The sequence below is a fragment of the Populus alba genome, chromosome 11 (assembly GCF_005239225.2).
Source record: "Populus alba chromosome 11, ASM523922v2, whole genome shotgun sequence".
NCBI classification, from domain to species: Eukaryota; Viridiplantae; Streptophyta; class Magnoliopsida; order Malpighiales; family Salicaceae; genus Populus; species Populus alba.
Window position 1 is genome coordinate 6,781,682 of NC_133294.1, and position 19,009 is coordinate 6,800,690.

Below are 19,009 nucleotides of genomic sequence, written 5' to 3' on the forward strand. Positions count from 1 at the left end.
AAAGGGCTTAACAAAAAAACAACAAATAACATTATCATAAACACTCCAAGCCACAAAAAATAAATCTTCATGTGCACAACTGCACATCATCTCAATAAAAAAGCACTTCAAGAGCATTGCACCTTGATTCCTGAAATTCATAATCTAGAATTATAACATGATAAATTAAATCAGAAAATATAAAGTTTGGGCGCATTTTGATTTTGAAGGTTTTCCATCTGTAATTACCAAATGCAAACTACTTGGTTAGTTTACAGAATCAAATGCAAACAGAATAATTACCAAATGCAAACTACTTGGAGTTCTCTACTTAAAGAAGTTTGGTTCATAAGCAAGGAAAATTAAACATTTACCGTTTCACATTCTAGCTAGCTAGTTGAAGTATTTATCCCGTCTTTAATCATTTACAGTTTATAAAATACCTTTTCCATATGGCAGCAAAGCAAAAGCGTTTCAGTTCTATTTTGACTTGTCTTTACAAGTGGGGATGGCCAAGAGACAACAGGGGGCAGAAGCTTTTAAAGGCAACTAAAATGGAAACTTAAATATGACTAAAAAATGCTGAGCAAGAAAAGCAGTAAAACGCAAGGAGATTAGCTGTCGTAGCTGGGATTAAAACTAAGGCTCAAACACCGAGTCACCGACCGTGTTGATCGCGATCCAGTGGAGAGTCTGGAGACTGAGGAAGAAACGTCAAAAAAATTAGCTTAACAGGATTAAAATTAACAGCTAAAACTCACTGCTTTTGAGAGGTTGAGCCGTTGAGGAAACGTCGGTCGCCGGTGGTCGGTCTAAGCACTGGAGAGTCAAGCGAGGGGGCGAGAGGGGACAGGGGGTAAGCTACACTGAAGGGGCTAATAGGCCAGAGGAGACTGGAGAGAATCGAGAGTTTTCAATCTTCAATTTGAAAGTTTACTGAGAGGAGAGGGGCGCGGCGTGCAACAAAATGAACAAATGAACAAATTTTTCTATTTATATCAGGGAGTACGGAGCGGAGTCAGCGGACCTTTTTCTTAACCGGTCCGGTTCGGTCCGGTTATTTTTGCACTGCAAAACCGAAAACCGAACCGAACCGGGGTTTTTTCTATAAAATCTATTCGGTTCATTTTCGGTTTTTTCGGTTATTTTTTCTCGGTTTTCTCGGTTTTTTCGGTTTTTCGTTTTTTGCACTAATTATTGACAGAGATGCGCTTTGCTGGCATCTAGTAACAAAGTGTACGGGCTGAGCAGTGGGAGCCAGCTCACCGCACCAGCATACTGCCACCAATGCATTTTCTGATCACTATAATAATTTTCCTTATCTATTCTGCATTTGATACACCCTTGATTATTGTAATCCCTGTCAGTGATTCATGATGATGGACAGCTCATAATTCTTTTGATATTCCGTTTGATGATCTCTGTCCTCGCATTAATTCTTTGTATAATCAAGGTTTTAATTATTTAATGATACGTAGATTTGAGCCCTGTTTTTTTTTTTTTTTTTAAATATTATTTTATTGTGGTTGGTTAAAAATAAATTTTTAAAAATAAAATATAATTATTTTAATGTATAAACACCCTCTTAATTATATGCAAGGGAAATTAAAATAATCAATTGATTTTTCTGGGTGGATTAGAGTGTTTATCTGTTGTAATTAAGGTTTTTTTTCTTAATTACGAAGTCAGACCTTGGACGGGTTTTAGTTTCTTTGGACTTTACGTTTGTGTTTGCATGATGATGATGATGGAGAGTGGAGGCTTTAAAATATTCACCATAAAAACTTGAAAAATGATTAATACGTGCACATCATCATTAACATGTATAGAAATGCTGTTATTGTCAATGAACTGTTGGTTTAATTGTTAAGATATTGTTATATCTTTGCAAGAGTAATAATACAAGTTCAATTTAAAAAAAAAAACATATTTATTAAGAGAGATAATTATGAATCCAAATAAAACTTGTCTAATACTTTAAAAGAGTATAAGAATATCCAAAAAAAATAAAAAAAATTATATTTTCTCATAATTTATATCATGTCACATACATATAAACGCAATTAGTTGCCACCCTGAATTGAGAGAAAACATGCATGATGTTTTTTTTTTTTTAATTAGTTTGTTTTTTTTTTAATTTCATTGAAAGGCCCTAATCTTTTTTTGTTTTTGCTTTTTGATTTAGATCCTTAATTTATTTTTTTCTAGCTTTCCATTCTTCTATCAGCTAGCGTGTGCCATTACAGAACCATGTAGAAGGAGACACGCATCGATACACACGTACGTCATTAATTTTTTTTATATTGTTCATAAGCCAGACCTGATAAAAATCAGGATAAAAAAAGTTTACTGATAGTTCAAAATAGATTAATTTTTATTTTTATTTTCCGGCGAAAGCTGGAATGAAGCAGTTTAATTGTAGCATGGAAATAATTTTAAAAGACAGCCTTGCATATCTAGATTTCCTTAACCCTTTCTAAACTGGAAAATCGAAAAGATTCACCCTTTTATATATATTAATTATAATATATTTAAAAGTATGGTAACGATTATTATTTAAAGTATTTTTCATTAAAAAATATATCAAATTATTTTTTTAAAATTATTTTTGATATCAATATATTAAATTAAATAATTTAAAAATATAAAATAAAATTAATTTAAAATAAAAAATTAAAATTTTAAAAAAACACGGTTCAAATCCATATTTACAACACTCAAATCAAAAGTTAAATTAAATCTAGAGCGGTATTATTTGAGATTTTTATTCCCCAAGCCAGAAATCAAAACCTTCATCATATCTTGCAAGAAGGAGTGTACAGTCTAATTAAACCAAATAATGTAAGGGCATTGGAATATCTTTTCCTTAATGATTAATTTCTTCCAAGCTGTAATTCTTTCCTCAAATCAAACCAACAAAAATACCATTAATACATGCATCTCGATATACCTCTTGGCTGAAAAAACAAAAGAGCTCCCAGCTGTGAGTGCTGAGCTTGAACTCATCATGCATGATCTTTATCGTCAAAAAATAAAATAAAATAAAAAATAAAAACCAGCTAGTTAAAATTACAGCCTGTTTCCTCCGCATCTCTCTTTAGTCGGCAACTCTTGTATATCTTCCCTCCTAAGAACCCACCATTCGTCCCCTTCTCTCTCACGCTGCAGCAATAAAAACAACCACTCCACTTATCATTTTCAGAAACCATTAATCTTTCAAAGGAGAAATGGATCCGTGCCCTTTTGTACGGATCCTTGTTGGTAACTTAGCACTCAAGTTTCCCGTCTCTTCGAAACCTTCCTTGTTAAGTACTGTTCAATGTTTTTGCAAGATCAAGCTCAAGAATTTCCCTACTCAAAAAGCTACAATCCCTTTAGTGAACAATAAAAAACAACAAGAAAATAAAAAACCAGAAGGCAATCCTTTATCGAGTTCTTTAGCTGCATGTTATAGTCTTGACAAGACTCAGATTGATGATCTCTTGTCTTGCAAGAAACCCAAGAATTTGGAGATTGAGTTGTACATTAGGGACAACGGGGTTACTTGTGGATTGAAAGATGAGAAAATGTTGGGGAGAGTGACTGTGCCTTTAGACATGAGAAAGTCAGAGTCTAGGCCTTGTGTTATGCATAATGAATGGATTGATATTGGAGAAAACAACAAAGGAGAACCTACACGGTTTTATTTGTGTGTTAGAGTTGAGCCCGATCCTAGATATTCATTCCAGTTTGGTGGAGATCCTGAGTGTAGTCCTCAGGTTTTTCAGGTGCAAGGGAGTGTTAGGCAGGCGGTTTTCACTTGCAAGTTCAGCTTGAGGAATCCAGGAGATCGTAATTTGGTTTCTATGTGAGTTTTCTAATTCATCATTAATGCCTTCTGCTTTTCTTATTATCTTGTTTTGGTGTTTGGTTGATGAGAAAGTTAAATCAAGGGAAAACAGGGAGGGTAATTTTTCTTTTCGATCTTTTGTTGCCGGGAAAGGAACTTAATTATTATTGAATCACTTAATTGGTTTTTGTTTTCAGAAGTAGAAAATTTGACATAAACTGACTGAATGGATCGTTGAATGTATAGTCAAATATGCAAATATAGTCTTAGAAATCTTCAAGACATTTTCGAATCCCAAAAACCTTGTTTTGACGGCAACTATGTTAGCAAAAGCTGTTTGATTCTGTTTGTTTTGATGTGGATTACAAACTGTAATTGGTTATCTCAGAATCAATTTCTGTCCCTTGCATAAAAAACACTTCAAGTTTCTAGAATTTGGATCTCGAGTTTTGTTACATTAGTCAATATTTTGCTGTCTTGTTCGTGATCATTGTTGTTTATAAGTTGAATGATTTTTTATTGCTTACATTGTTGTTGAACAGGCCATCAATGACAGAACCAGCCCCACCAAGAAATTGGCTGCCCTCCCTAGGAACTGATAAAGACCCATCAGCAAAAGAGCGAAAAGGATGGTCAATCACGATCCATGACCTATCTGGATCGCCTGTTGCTATGGCATCAATGGTGACACCCTTTGTACCATCCCCGGGTTCGAACCATGTTAGCCGGTCCAATCCCGGGGCATGGCTAATCCTTCGCCCAGCACAAGGAACTTGGAAACCATGGGGCCGCCTGGAGGCATGGCGTGAACGTAATGCCAATGCTTTAGGATACCATTTTGAATTGCTACATGACTCTGTTTCAGCCTCCCCTACCACCACCACACTAGTCAATTGTGTTATCAATGCTAAAAATGGAGGGAAGTTTACAATTGACATGACAAATAGTGTTGGCACCCCAGTAAGCAGTCCACATTCTAGTTGCGATTTCGGTTCTGGATCGTGGTCTGGATCGGAGTTTGGTGTTGGGTTGTTGTCCCCGTTTGTGTACAAAGGTTTTGTAATGCAATCAAGTGTCAACAATGGTAATGACCAAAGTAGTAAGCCAGAGGTGGAGATAGGGGTGCAACACGTGAATTGCACAGAGGATGCGGCGGCCTTTGTGGCATTGGCAGCAGCAGTGGATCTAAGTGTGGATGCTTGTAAATCCTTTACTCGTAAGCTAAGGAAAGAGTTGAGACAGAGTCAGAGTTTTGTCGTTTGACTCTTTTTTTGTTTTGTTTTGTTTTCTTTTTTTCTTTCTTTCTTTCTTTTTTTTTTTTTTTTGGGGGGGGGGGGGGGCGGGGGGGCGTTGAAAGATTGCTTCGTCGTTTTAGAGGGATTAGATAACTAACAACAGTTTTTTAGCTGGATGTTATGCATTATTATTTTTTTGTACAGTGAGGAATGACAAGGCACGGCTTTATTCTTTTAATTTTTTTTTTTTTTGTGCTATGGGCATTTTATCGTCTAGTCACCAAACCATTCAGACACATCGAGCAAGATCTAAAGAGAAAAGGCTTGATAAATTATACAATTAAACCCATTCGTGATGTCCTGTCTGTATGTTACCGTGCCTGCAAAGTTGACGCCGTATTCTCACATTGATAAATATTTCATAGAAAACTGGAAACACCCTAAAGCCCTCCCATGTGTAAAATCAAAACAGAGTGAAAAAGTAACTAAAACTTTACATCACTCACAAGCACAGGGACATTTCAGAGGAATCTCACTCTTCTGCAACATTTCCACTGTCAACCCCTCCTATATCTGGCAGCGTACCCAGATCTATGCGAGCCTCTCTCTCGTCTTGGCCAATTGAAGAATCTGAAGAATCATTAGGGTCATGAATGACTGCATCTCCGGTCTCATTCGCGGTAGAAGAATTGGTGTTTTCATCTGTTCCACCTGATTCATGTATGGTGTCAGAGTTCTCATCATGAGTGGCTTCCGTTGTCTCATTTGTTCCAGAAGAAAACCCGGAATTGACATCTTCTGCAGCTGTTACTTCAGGCTTCTTAATGGTCTTATCAGGTCCACCAGACTCTGAATTACTAGTAGAGTTTGAGGAGTCGTTGCCAAATGAGTCTGCGTTCTCAGTTTGACCAAGGATTTTTGAGTTAGAATCAGATTGGATACCTTCAGAATTTATGCCATCATTAACCTGTTCCGATTGAGTGGTTTGTAGGTTGGCTACGTCTCCAGTAACATGACCATCAACTGTTGCATTTCGAATTTGAGTTGAATCTGAGACATTCAACATTCCATTCTGCTGGGATGTACCGGGAACTTCAAGGTTTTCACTGACCTGCTTATCACCAGCTTCTGAACTCACTTCTGTCGACTTATTGCTTGATACTGATTGATCACTGGACAGCACCGTCACTGTTGTGTTGTTAGGTGACTCATCCTTGGACTTGGCCAGAGTGGTCTCATCGTTTTTCTTTTCATCAGTTGTTGCATTCAAAGAATGGCCATTTTCAGCTTGTTCAAGCTGAGACGTTGAGTTGTTTTTATCCCCATTAACATCCAAAGGGTTATCATTAATGAAATGCTTCTCTTGTTGCAAATCAGCTGCTGCCAAGTTCTCATTTGATTTCTCCAGACCTTCCTTCTCCGGTCCAGTGCTTATAATTTGGGTATCATGAGTCACTGCACTGGAAGCATCGTCTGCCATGTAATGTTCCTCTCGGGCTACATGTGAATTCTTACCTCCATCATGATCCTGATCTTCTGATTGAGTTTCATTGTCTGTTTGAACTTCCCTGTCTTCATCTTCATTACCTTGAATTTCCTTTCCTCCGCCTTCATTGCCTTGGCTTTCCTTTTTCTCACCTTCATCATCCTCCCTCTCTTTCTCTTCATCCATAAATTCACCATCAGGGTCAGCTTCTCCTTCTATTTTCTCTTGGTCACGTTCATCTACCTCATCATCTCCAACTTCTCTGCCCTCGTCGTTGTTTTCTTCACTGTTTGCCTCTTCATTTCGCTCATCTTCTTCATGCTCAATTTGTTCTTCCTTTTCTTTCTCTAAATGATCAGTTACTTCTCCTCCTTTTTCTTCCTCTTCATGCATATGTTCTTCTTCTCTTTCCACCTCATCATCCTTGGTTCCTCCCCCTTCCTGCCCTCCTTCTTCTTCATCCTCTTTTTCATGCCTATTTTCTTCCTTCGTATTTCCTTCCTCGTCCATTCCAGTGTCTTCTTCCTCTTCTTCCTCGTTTTTCTCACTAGTTTTGTCTTGCAAACCAGGATGGGGGTCTTTCCTCCCAAGTTTCGGAAGCACATCATGGCTTAGTGTTTTTTGAGAGAAACTCGCATCTTTTCCTTCAAGCTCCTTCTTCTTGTCATGGGAATGCTTGACTTGGTAGATCAACCAGAAGCAGACACCAAGCAACAAACAAATCTGAAGAACATGTTTTGCCTTGATTCCTTTGGATCTGGGGTTTCTAATTGGTGACCGCTTGATCATGATCAACTCCAATTTACAGCTCTGATCTCCTCCCTAAACATATAGTATGTCAGAAACCAGTCACAATCCAAATTACCAGTACGATAAAAATAAGAAATCAATCTACCAATGTTATTGTTGCTTGTTCTTTTTTACAACTCCAAAATTTAATTTTGATATAGTTAAGTTTTGACCTACTTTAATTTGAACTATCAATCAATCAAATCTTCAAAAAACTCCCAAGAAAAATCATTTTGGTTATGGAACCCCAATCATAAGAGCCAATCTGCTCTGTTTGAATCGACTATTGAAGTCAGAAGAGGGGATAAAAACAAAAATAAGAGACAAGAAACATATTTCACCATTCCTTGATCAGTCAACCATTTTCCATGCCAGGACTAGAACAGTTAAAACAAGTGGAAATAACACAAATTTCTTTACTTCGCTATTGATTCATTTAATACCATTAACCAAATCCAAAATAATTTCAGTAAAACAAAGTGAAAGCCCCTAGAAAACCCTAAACAGAAAAATAAAATCCAGAAACAAAACAGCACCTAACTCCTTCAACAAGCAAAACCCACAAATCAGCAACCAAAATCTAATCCATTAACATTCAAAATCAAAACCCATCAGCCAAGCACTTAACAGCTACAAATGCAAACAAATCCAGCAAAATTAGAAACATAAGCAGTGCAAAGCTACTTGCAAATGCAGTGCTACCGAATAAAAATAAAATAATAGTTAAAACTAAGCAATGAAGTACCTGGGAATGGAGACCGTGAGGCAAGAGAGTATTTATTGTGTCAGCAAAAGTGGGAGCTACGGTTTGAGTGGATTAAATGGCCTAGATGAAAAGATATAAAGCCATGAAGTTTTTCCAAGTTCCTTCTCCCTCACTTATATTATATTCCAACTTGTTATACTTTTTTCGAGCGTTCGGTAGTGGTAAAGTACAGATGGGATCTGATAAATAGGTGATTAGAGCATTTGGTCCATATAGTTTAAACACTGCTCTAATTGAGATGTTCTTTCTTTCTTTTCTATTCCAACCTCTCTTTTTTCCTCTCAAAATGTTCTATCTTTGTTTTACCACTGATGAAAATTCATATATATATATATTAACATATCAGGTTTATTGTAATTTATTATATTAAAATTTTGGGTTTTAATTGTTTTTTTAAACCTACCAAAATTTATTAGTGTTTTCTCTTGGTCTAAGAGTGTGTTTGGGCACCGCGTTCTCTTAAATTTTAAAATTAATTTTATATTTTAAGATCGTTTTGATGTATTGAGGTAAAAAATAATTTTTTAAAAATTAAAAAAATTTATTTTGATGTATTTCTATATAAAAAAAACTTTGAACCGTTATTATTGTCACAATCCCAAAAAGTGTTTGAAGTTTACGAGGAAAGAATAAGAACAAAATGAGAGAAATAATAATAAAAAAAGATAAAAGATAAAAAATAAAATATTGTTATTGTATTATTGAAACAGTTTCTTAAAGTTGTATATTAATTAATTTCTTCGTTACTCTGTTCAGTGTCTTTGTGACCTTTCTAATTAGGGGAAAACAAACTTTAACAGGAGGCCGTTATTAGATGTTTTGGAAACTTGAGAGGTGATTTTGAAAAACTTAAGAGAATAGGATTCGAAGTGAAATATTACTAAGACTATAGGACCAAAAAACATACTTTACAATTTAAGGCATAAAAAAGTAACGAGAATCAGGATTCATGTTTTATGGTTAGGAAACTCCGCTGACGGCTCCACTGGCTGCGACAAAGGAGAGGGTGGTCGAATCAAGGGAGGGTAAAAAAAACTCCGTCTAGTAAATTACATGGCAATTATATTGCAACTCGTTTTTCACATTATTTTTATTTTGTTGAGAATCTTATATGATTTATGTTGCATTGTGTTTTTTTTTTCCAAAGAAAATTATGTTGGATTAGTTTAATTCAGGATATTATAAAAGAAAGTTGAATCAAGAGATTGATTTTAATTGGACTAGGTCCGTCTTTTTCTTTATCACTACTTTTATAGGGTTAGTTTTATCAATCGATGACCTTTTATTTTGATATTTTTATTAATGAAGTTGATCAGTTCAATTGGCAGCAAAAAAATTGACTCATTCGATCAATTTGCAAAGCTAGATATAGAGATGATTTTTTTTTGAACCATATAAGGAGAGGATGGAGTGTCCAAATCCTATTTTTGAAGGAATAATTGTTCAAATAAAAAAAAATTAAAAAACATAATAATATTGAATAGAAAAATATCAAATTAACTATAAAATATATATATATTTCTATAAAAAACTCATGGATTAGTCTTTTTGAGTTAGAAGAAACTCATTCTCGAAGTCAAACCACAATAAAAAAAAATATTATCCACCATGAACATTATTTTTTGTGTGGTTTACTCTATCATGACTCACTAATATCTTTGTGCATATCATCTTATCATAGATTTATAACACAATAGATTTGTATGGGTTCCCTCATCATGGATTCATAACATAATTTATTTGTGCGGATTGTCTCATCATGGATTTCACCACCATAATTTTTAATAATAACAACTGACACAAAAATCAATAACACACTAATTCTGAGATTTTAATAATTTAATAATAACAACTGACGCAAAAATCAATAACACACTAATTCTGAGATTTGTTTTTTTCTTTTTCAAGAGAGAACCTCTTCACCCCTTTTTGCACAAGCATGTCCTGTTTGTGATCTCTTATAGTCATGTTTATTCAATAACACATAACCACCAATAATCAATGAGCTCTATTATACACCTTTTACATCCTCCAACAAAAACCACTAGGGATCGTTAAACTATGATATCAAATGACACAGACGAGAGCAAATGATAACGACGTTTGTGACAAGTCAAAGCTCTCAAAGACCAAGAACATTATATCTATGAAGAGACACTCAAAATATTCAATTTTTAATCATCAAAGTCTTTGCTTACCAAAAGACTATCTCAATCTTTTATATAGAGAAAACTAGAAAATCATAATAATATTGAATAGAGAAAATAATATAGAAAAATTATTTCCTTTAAATAAGAATTTTTTTTTTAAAATGTAATAATATTAAATAGATAAATATAAGATTAACTACGATAAATATCTATTTTTCTAAAAAAGCTTTTGTATTAGTTTTTCTAAATTAGAAGGAAATCATCATCGAGTTTAAACCTCGGTCAGAAACCGTATCCATCATAAACATCCTTTTATATGTGACCCACTCCATCATGAATCCCTAACACCTTCATGCAGATCATCTCCTTTTATGTCCCAAAGACAACATTTTTGTGCAAGGCCGCCTCATTATGGATTCTTAATACATCACCTTTGTGTGGGTTACCCCATTGTGGATTTCACCACCAAGATTTTAAATAACAGTAATTGATGTAAAAAGAATAACACACTAGTTCTAAAATGGCTTTTTACCAAGAGGAAACCTCTTCATCTCTTTTTTGCACAAACATATCATGTTTTGTGACATATTCCAACCATGTTGATTCAACAACACATAACAATCAACTGTTAAGAATTGATGAGCTTTAATACATGTTCTCTATATTCTCTAACTAAAACTACTAGGAACCACCAGGCTTTGATACAAACAGATGTAGACATGAGCGAAGGATAATAATGTTTGTTATAAATCAAAATCCTCAAAGACTAAGAACATCATAACCATAGAGAGACACCCAAAATATTCTTTTTTTATTCATCCAAGCCTCAACTTGCCAAAAGGCTATTTCAACCATTTATATAGAAACAACTAGAAACCCTTACTAAAACTGAATAGAAAAAAAAAAAAAAATATATAAAATCAACTAAGGAAAATAACTTTTTTCCTAAAAAAATCATGCAAAAGTCTTTTTGGGTTGGGAGGAACTCACCATTGAATTTATATCTCATTCATAAATTGTCATCCACCACCAACATCTTTTTACATGTTGTTCACTCTATTGCAGGTCCCTAATACCTTTTTGTAGGCCATCTCATTAAGGGTCCTAACACAACACTTTTGTGCAGGCCGCCCTACCATGATTCCTAATAGTTAGTTGTTGTGTGTTGTTTCGAGACATCTTTTTAATAAGAGGGAACCTCTTTCATCCTCTTTCTACATAACCATGTCCTATTTTGTGACCTATTCCAACTATATTTATTTGACAACACACAACAACTAACCATTATAATCAATGAGCTTTGATACATGTCCTCTATGTCCTCCAACCAAAATCACCAGGAATCACTGAGTTTTGATACTAATTGGTGTAAAAATGAGCTAAGAATAACAAAGTTTGTTACAAGTTAAAATCCTCAAAGAACAATAACATCATAACTATAGAGAGACACCTAAAATATTTCATTTTTATTTATCAAAGTTCTTGCTTGCCAAAAGGTTATTTCAATCATTTATATAGAAAAAACTAAAAAATCATAGTAATATTAAATAGAAAAAAATAAACTAGGAAATTTATTTTATTTTAATAAAAAAATTTTAAAAGCACAACAATATTGAATAGAAAAATAAAAATATAAACTTAACTAAAAAATATCTATTTTTCTAAAAAAAAAAACTCCAATTATAAAAAAATTATAAATCACTTAGGGAAACATATATGATGTTAAAACTAATAAAATATTTTCATATTAATTGAATATTATATACACGCACATATCTCAAAGGTACAATATGGGTGGATTGGATCATATGATGTTTATTAAAAAAAACTACAACAATTTATCCATAATGTTTTTTTTTTTTATTTCAAGTTCACATTCATCTGTTTAGCATCAAGTGATTAGCCATTGGACTGTTGGAATTTGGGAAGGCAGGAAAAAATAAATGCAAAAATTTGCAATTTTGCTTATCCTTTTCAAATACTTGGTGGTCCTCCAAAAGTGTGTTTGGTATTGTGGTAACTTTTGTGGTTGTGCTTTGAAAAAAATTATTTTATAAAAAATATTTTTGGTTGAGGTTGGTTTGGAATTTATATATGTTTGGTTAAAATCGTGGTTGAAATTGAGGTTGAACAAAAAATAGTTCAATGTGTTTGGTGAAGAATGCTTTTCAAATCGAGGTTATAAAATAACTAAAAAGATATATATTAATATTGATGGTTTTTAATTTAAATATTGTAAATTTAACTACTGCTATTACATCATGAAATAAATAATACTTTATATAAAATATTTTTTATTATTCCATTAAACTATCTATAATTTCATTACATAAAAAATCCATCCGACAAGGACTATAATTTCCATGGTTTTTTGAGCGTGCAACAACATCAAGTAAAATATCATCAGGAATAAATTGGGATTGTGATCAAATTCTGCAAATGCTACATCATCATACGATCTCCTTCTAATTTATGTAGTGCCATTGAATAATGTTAAACACTAGTTTTTCAAATAAAACACAATTAAAAATAAAACATAATTGGATTTTTTTTTACTGGGTTAGATCAGGTCAAATGCATTTAGGTTTGGGTGGGACCTGGTCCGGTCATGAACAGTGGAAATGTTCTCCATTGTTTACATGAACAGTGGAGAGTGAAATGTTAGGAAATTATAGAAATCAAACACACATAATTTACGTGATTCAACAACTTGCCTACTCTATAAAGTTACTGGTTTGTATTAATCAAGCTTAGAAACAATACAAACAACAAACCAAGAAAGAGGAGAAAATTCTTCTCTACTCAACTCAACTCAACTCTCTCTAGCCCTCTCTTTGTGTTTCTCTTTATTTTCATGAGTCACTCAGTTCTTATTAGCACCCTCTATTTATAGCCGATATGGGAGACAATCCTCTCTATTTTAGTCAACTATAGCATCCACTTTTGCCACCATAATTAATATTCAGCAACCACTCTTAACCTTCACCATGCAGCCATGTTTGACGTGGCAGCCAATAACCAGTTTGTGTCCAAACATAACAATCTCCCACATGGACACAATGGTACTATATCCATCTTTTAGTCTTGGAGACCAACTGAAACTTTACACAGCTTCAGTTTATCAAGAGTAACTCCTTTGGTTAACATGTTAGCTGGATTCTTGCTTCCACAAACCTTTTCTAGCATTAGTTGCTCATCATCCAACAATTGTCAGATGAAGTGATATTTGATTTGAATATGCTTAGTTCTGGAGTGAAATGTTGGATTCTTGGCAAGGAAGATTGCACTCTGACTGTCACTATATAGAGTACCCTTTCCATTCATCATGCCTAATTATTTTAGGAAACTTTGTAGACGTACTATCTCTTTTGCAGATTCTGAAATTGCAACATATTCAGCTTTTGTTGTTGAAATAGCAATGATATTTTGCAAGGTAGAACTTTAGGAAATAACAGTACCTCCTAAAGTATATACATATCCTGTAGTGCTCTTTCTGCTATAAACATCTTATGCTAGATCAACGTCTACAAAACTTTCAAGTTTCAAACCACTAGCTGTAAAACTAAGACAAGTTTTCGAGGTAGTAGAGCTCTCAAGTAGTAGCCTAGAGAGAGATACTCTCCTTCTCTAAGAAACTGGTTCCCTCAAGTTTCATGACCAACTACTTCATCTGAACTTTTTCTTGACTTGCCTTCTCCCCTTGTTTCTTCTTCCTTTCTTACTTGTTTTTTAAATGGCTAGAAACAAACGTAAAATTTTTTCCATTATTCTACGTACACAAAGTCTTTTGCATGCTCCTATTGCATCTCATAGTTATCAAGGTGGTTCACTGGTTGTAGGCCTAAAGTCTTTTCTTGATACTCTATCCGGCCCTGTTTCCTAAAAACCAAACTTAGATTTGGCTCCCCTTACTGTCATGCCCTTTAGCGGTGCAAGGCTAAGCACTTTTATAGAGGTGGATGGATCACCGGTGGCTAATGGATCTCCATCCCTAGAGGGGTTTCTTGTTGAGGACTGTTCCTATAAGGAGGATCTTGAAAAGGAGCACTTAGATTTCACATTCTCGGAGGATGAATATGAGAAGTATCCAATCTCTTCCCCGTCTCTTGCCATCCCCGTGCCATCTACAAGCCCTAATAATGTCAGTTTAGACCCGTCAAAAACTGAAAAAACAGGTAAATCTCATTCTCCTCCTTCAGCTAGTGGTAGATAGAGAGATCTGTTCTCTTTTAAATGTAACACTCCCATCTGTTTTAAGCTAATGCATTTCTCAAACTATAATGTTGTTTAGTCATGTCCTCTTTTGGTAAAAGATTTAGACCATACTAGTGATGATTGGAAATTATGTGTTGTGGGTTATGTGTTTAGGAAATTCCCTGGTTATTGGGCATTGAATAACATTATTGGGAACGCCTAGAAGTGTGAAGTTGCTCTCACAATATATGAATCGGGCTAATTGGTTTACAAATTTCAAAATGAAAAAGACAAACTCTCTGTTTTGTGTGGGGGTCCTTATCTAGTATATGGTCATCCTTTAATCTTGCACCCCATGACTGAATACTTTGATTTCTCCTGTTCTGAAATGACACAAGTTTCTGTTTGGGTGAAGTTCCCAAATCTGCCTTGGAAATGCTGGACACCGAGATGTTTATCTAAACTTGCAAGCATCCTTGGTAAGCTAATACAGTGTGATAAACTGACTTCCATCAAGGAGAGATTGTCCTATGCTCAAGTTCTTGTGGAAGTGGATTTGCCTTGAAGATCTCTATTTTTCCATAGATGTTGTTCTGCCCAATGAAAATCCTCTATGTCAAAAGGTTGTCTATGAGACTCTCCTGAAATTCTGTAAACACTGTAGAGTGCTTGGGCATTCAACTAGAGCATGCTCTAAAAGTTAGGTCGATACCAAACTAGTAGAGAAGACATGTTCAGAAAATGTTGCTATCACGAACAATACCAAAGGTAGTTCTTTATGAGGCTAAGTCCCTATGCTAATCCTCCTACTGACCCTGAAGTTTTTAACATTGCCCAAGTAGAGCAGCATTTGTGACCAAGCTTCAGTTGCTGTCCCTTCAGATGGATGGGAAACTGTAAGGAAGAAGAAAAAAAGGTAATAAGCAGCATTCCTCTCCAACAACGGTTCTTTGCCTGCAAAAAATAGTCATCCTTCACAACAGTCTGTCTCTACTAAGGGGAAAGATCTTGCAGTCATAGTTGACATAAATGGTAGTAAGGCACACCACAGACCTACATCGGGTATGCTCATAAGAAGTTCAGTGTAACGTAATTCTAAAGATCCTCTGATAGTGGTAGGGAACCTCCCACCCTTCCCTATCAATATTAGTCTACTACTGAAATATGAGAGGGCTAAATAGCCCTCTCAAATAGCATGAGGTTACTAGCTTTATAAAGGGTAAGAAAATTGATGTTTGTGGTCTTTTAGAGACTAAGTTGACTTTATCTAAAGTTGCATGCATACATAAATTTTGTTTGAAGTCTTGTCAATATTTTAGTAATGGTGAGGCGACCATAAATCCTAGGATAGTCATCTTGTAGAACCCCGACATTGTGAAAGTTGAGCTGCTTCATTTCTCTGCTTAAGGGGTTCATGTTCAAATCATTAGTCTGAAGCACTAGTACAGTTTTACAGCCACTTTTATATATAGTTTTAACACTATTATTGCTATGAGAGCTCTGTGGGAGGATTTAAAAAGATGGAGCAATGACTCGCCATGAATACTCTTTGGTGATTTGAATTCCATTCTCTCCCATGAAGATAAGCATAATGATAACCCTGTTTCTAACTATGAGGTATCAGATTTCAAGGAGTGTTGTGCAAACCTTGGGCTAGCTGACTTGAATTCTACGAGCTATCATTTCACATGGACAAATGACACATTTTGGAGCAAAATAGGGTTATGGTAAATCCTTATTGGTTCACCTTGTAATAGTAGACTTATGTTCATTTTGGTACCCTAGGAGCTTTCTCGGATTATTCTCTAGCCTCTGTCGAGTTAGGATCTCAGAATCTTCATAGGAAATGGAACTTTAAATTCTTTAATATGTGGGTTGCTCATCCTCAGTTCTTTGATGTCATCACGCTTCACTAGAACATAGATATTTATGGGTCTCGTATGTTTATTCTCTGCAAAAAACTAAAGCTTTTAAAGAGGGCCCTGAAGGATTTAAAGAAACTTCATTTCAATCATATCTTTGAGTGGGTGGCTAGAGTAGAAATTAACCTGGATAATATTCAGCTCCTCTTGCAAAATGACAAAGACAATGCCCACCCTCTGATGCTTGATAAATAGCAGAGGTTGAATCTTGTGAACTTAAAATTAGTAAAGAAATTTTTTTGGGTCAGAAACTGAAATGCACATTCTTTAAAGAAAGTGACAGGAACCCAATTTTTTCATTCTTTGATGAGCCAGAAGCATAAGAGAAACCATATCTCTGCTATTCTTCATGGTGATGGCTTACTCACCACGTAGGTTAAAGTGGTTGGAAGAGAATTTATTTCATATTATCAAGGGCTGTTGGAAACCTCGAAACCTACCCTCCCACCAAGTACTGATGTGGCTCATTATGGTCCTTGCATTGCTATAGATTCTTATGGTTTTCTTCTTGCTCCTGTAATTGGAGTTGACATTAAACAAGCTCTTTTTAGTATAGGGGATAGTAAAGCTCCATGCTCGGATGGGTATACTTCTTTCTTCAAAAACTCTTAGAGTATTATTGGTGGTGATTTTTATACAGCCATTCAAGATTTTTTTTTTTTTTACTTCAAGAGAGATTCTAAAAAAAATCAACCACTTTATCATTGCCCTTGTTCCAAAGTCAGGTAATGCTAACTCGACAGCAGACTACAAGGCCATTTCTTGTTGTAACATCACCTACAAAGTGATTTCTAAAATTCTACCAGGGTGGTTGGCTCATGTATTAAATGATATTATAAACCCTTTTCAGAATGCTTTCCTTGATGGTTGTTATATGGCGGATAATATTAATCTCATGCAGGAGCTCCTTAGGCAGATGTGCAAAAGCGTATCTCCCCTAGATACACCATTAATATAGACTTGAAGAAGTTTTTGATTTTGTCCAATGGCCCTTCCTTCGTGACCTTCTTAAGCTTTTGGGTTTTTCGAATTGGTTTGTTTATCTTATTATGAAGTGTGTTGAGACCACCTCTTTTTTAGTTTATGTAAATGGCAGTTTGTTTGGCTTCTTTAAAGGAAAGTGTGGTGTTCGGCAAGAAAATCCACTATTGCCATATCTCTTCATTATTTGTATGGAATACTTGTCTAGGTTGCTGAAGTAAGTGCTCAAAGTTATGCCTTCCATTTTCATCCTTAATGTCAAGCTCTTGGAATCAGCCACCTAGCTTTCGCTAATGACATTTTGTTGCTCTGCCGAGGAGATATGCCTTCTGTTAGTATTCTTCTTCAACAACTAGTTTTTAGGGAGACATCTGGTTTTGTTATTAATGTAACCAAATCTTCTATATACTTTGCTGGAGTTTCGGGTGATGTGAAACAGGCCATTCTTCGTTCCTCAGGATTCACTGAAGGAAGTTTTCCCTTCAAGTACCTAGGGGTTCCTCTCAGTTCGTACAGGCTGCTGGCTAGCCAATTCTCTCCTCTTCTGCACAAGTTAGAATTATCAATTTAAAGTTAGATAGGTAAACACCTCTCTTATGCTGATCACCTTGTGTTAATTAGATATGTTTTGCAGGGTATAGTTCAGTTTTGGATCAATATTTTTCCAATCCCAGCTTTGGTTATTAGCAAGATTACTGTTTTGGAACATCCATATGAAAATAGACTCTCTTTGAAACCGATGTGTGGATCATTACTACACTCCCCATACCTTTATTTGGTTCTCTAATATAAGAAGACAACTTCTCCTCTTTGGAAGTCCATCTTCTTTCTTCGAAACAAAATGATTGAGCAGTGAGGAGGGATCCCTGTAGTGCAAGAAATGCTATCAAGCTGGCACTCTGGCTCGGGGACCTTGTCAGCCAATGCTTATGAGTTCTTTAGATATAAAGCTGCTCCTATCCAGTGGGATATAGTGGTTTGGGAACAATGGTCTCTTCCAAGGCACAACTTCTTCCTATGGCTGACAATGTTGGAAAGCTTAGAATAAGGGGAATGCTTTAGTTTTTATCCTTTGATCCTTTATGCCCCCTTTGTTAGAATGCAGATGAATCTTATGTGTATCTCTTCTTCAATTGTTTTTGGTCTTCTTCATTATAGGGCAAGGCTCGATTCCAGCTTGAGATCCATAGTAGAATGTCAACCTTGAATAGGGCTATTCGGGGCCTCAATAACAACAAAAAAAGGTTTGGAACCGCAAATGAGAAGAGTCTCACTTGCTCTGCTTGTGTACTTGATTTGGGAAGAAAGAAACAAATGAATTTTCAACAACATTGCTAAATCAGTCGAGGTTAGCTTCAGAAAATTCCAAATTCTGTTTTACACAATCTTGTATTTTCATGAAAAGAACCCCTTAGCCTATAATGTGGCTAGCTGATATGGATACTGTCTTGTGTTTAATCCTTTCCCCGCTCCTTTACAAAGTTTATTTGGGAGACAATTGCCTGCCACTGTTTACTGGTTGCATGGCTTTGCATGCTTCTCTGGATGATACTGTTCCTCCCTCTGGATAGCTACTTATGGGTGAACTTTATCAGTGCATTTATGTTATAGTTTTTAATATGTTGTCAGCCTTGCATGACTCATATAAATTATTCTAGGGAGCTTGTTCACTTTGTTG

General features: G+C 35.2%; 2 protein-coding genes across 2 annotated transcripts; one reads left to right on the forward strand and one right to left on the reverse strand.

Moving 5' to 3' along the window:
• The first annotated feature begins 3,024 nt into the window (after window positions 1-3,024).
• On the forward strand, window positions 3,025-5,110 carry LOC118051787 (uncharacterized). Its single transcript, XM_035062505.2, has 2 exons — window positions 3,025-3,826; window positions 4,351-5,110. The coding sequence occupies exons 1-2, from the start codon at window positions 3,207-3,209 to the stop codon at window positions 5,069-5,071; spliced, it is 1,341 nt and encodes a 446-aa protein (XP_034918396.1). The 5' UTR covers window positions 3,025-3,206; the 3' UTR covers window positions 5,072-5,110.
• Window positions 5,111-5,188: 78 nt separating this feature from the next.
• On the reverse strand, window positions 5,189-8,266 carry LOC118051786 (uncharacterized). The gene is made up of 2 exons (XM_035062503.2): window positions 8,064-8,266; window positions 5,189-7,351 (listed from the first exon to the last, which is right to left on the reverse strand). Exon 2 carries the CDS (start codon window positions 7,316-7,318, stop codon window positions 5,576-5,578), a length of 1,743 nt encoding a protein of 580 aa, XP_034918394.1. The 5' UTR covers window positions 7,319-7,351; window positions 8,064-8,266; the 3' UTR covers window positions 5,189-5,575.
• Window positions 8,267-19,009: the final 10,743 nt, after the last annotated feature.

Coding starts and splice junctions, on each gene's coding strand:
- LOC118051786 (XM_035062503.2), bottom strand. CDS start 7,318: ATGATCAAGCGGTCACCAATTAGAAACCCCAGATCCAAAGGAATCAAG.
- LOC118051787 (XM_035062505.2), top strand. CDS start 3,207: ATGGATCCGTGCCCTTTTGTACGGATCCTTGTTGGTAACTTAGCACTC. Junction 3,827..4,350: donor GATCGTAATTTGGTTTCTAT/GTGAGTTTTCTA, acceptor GTTGTTGAACAG/GCCATCAATGACAGAACCAG.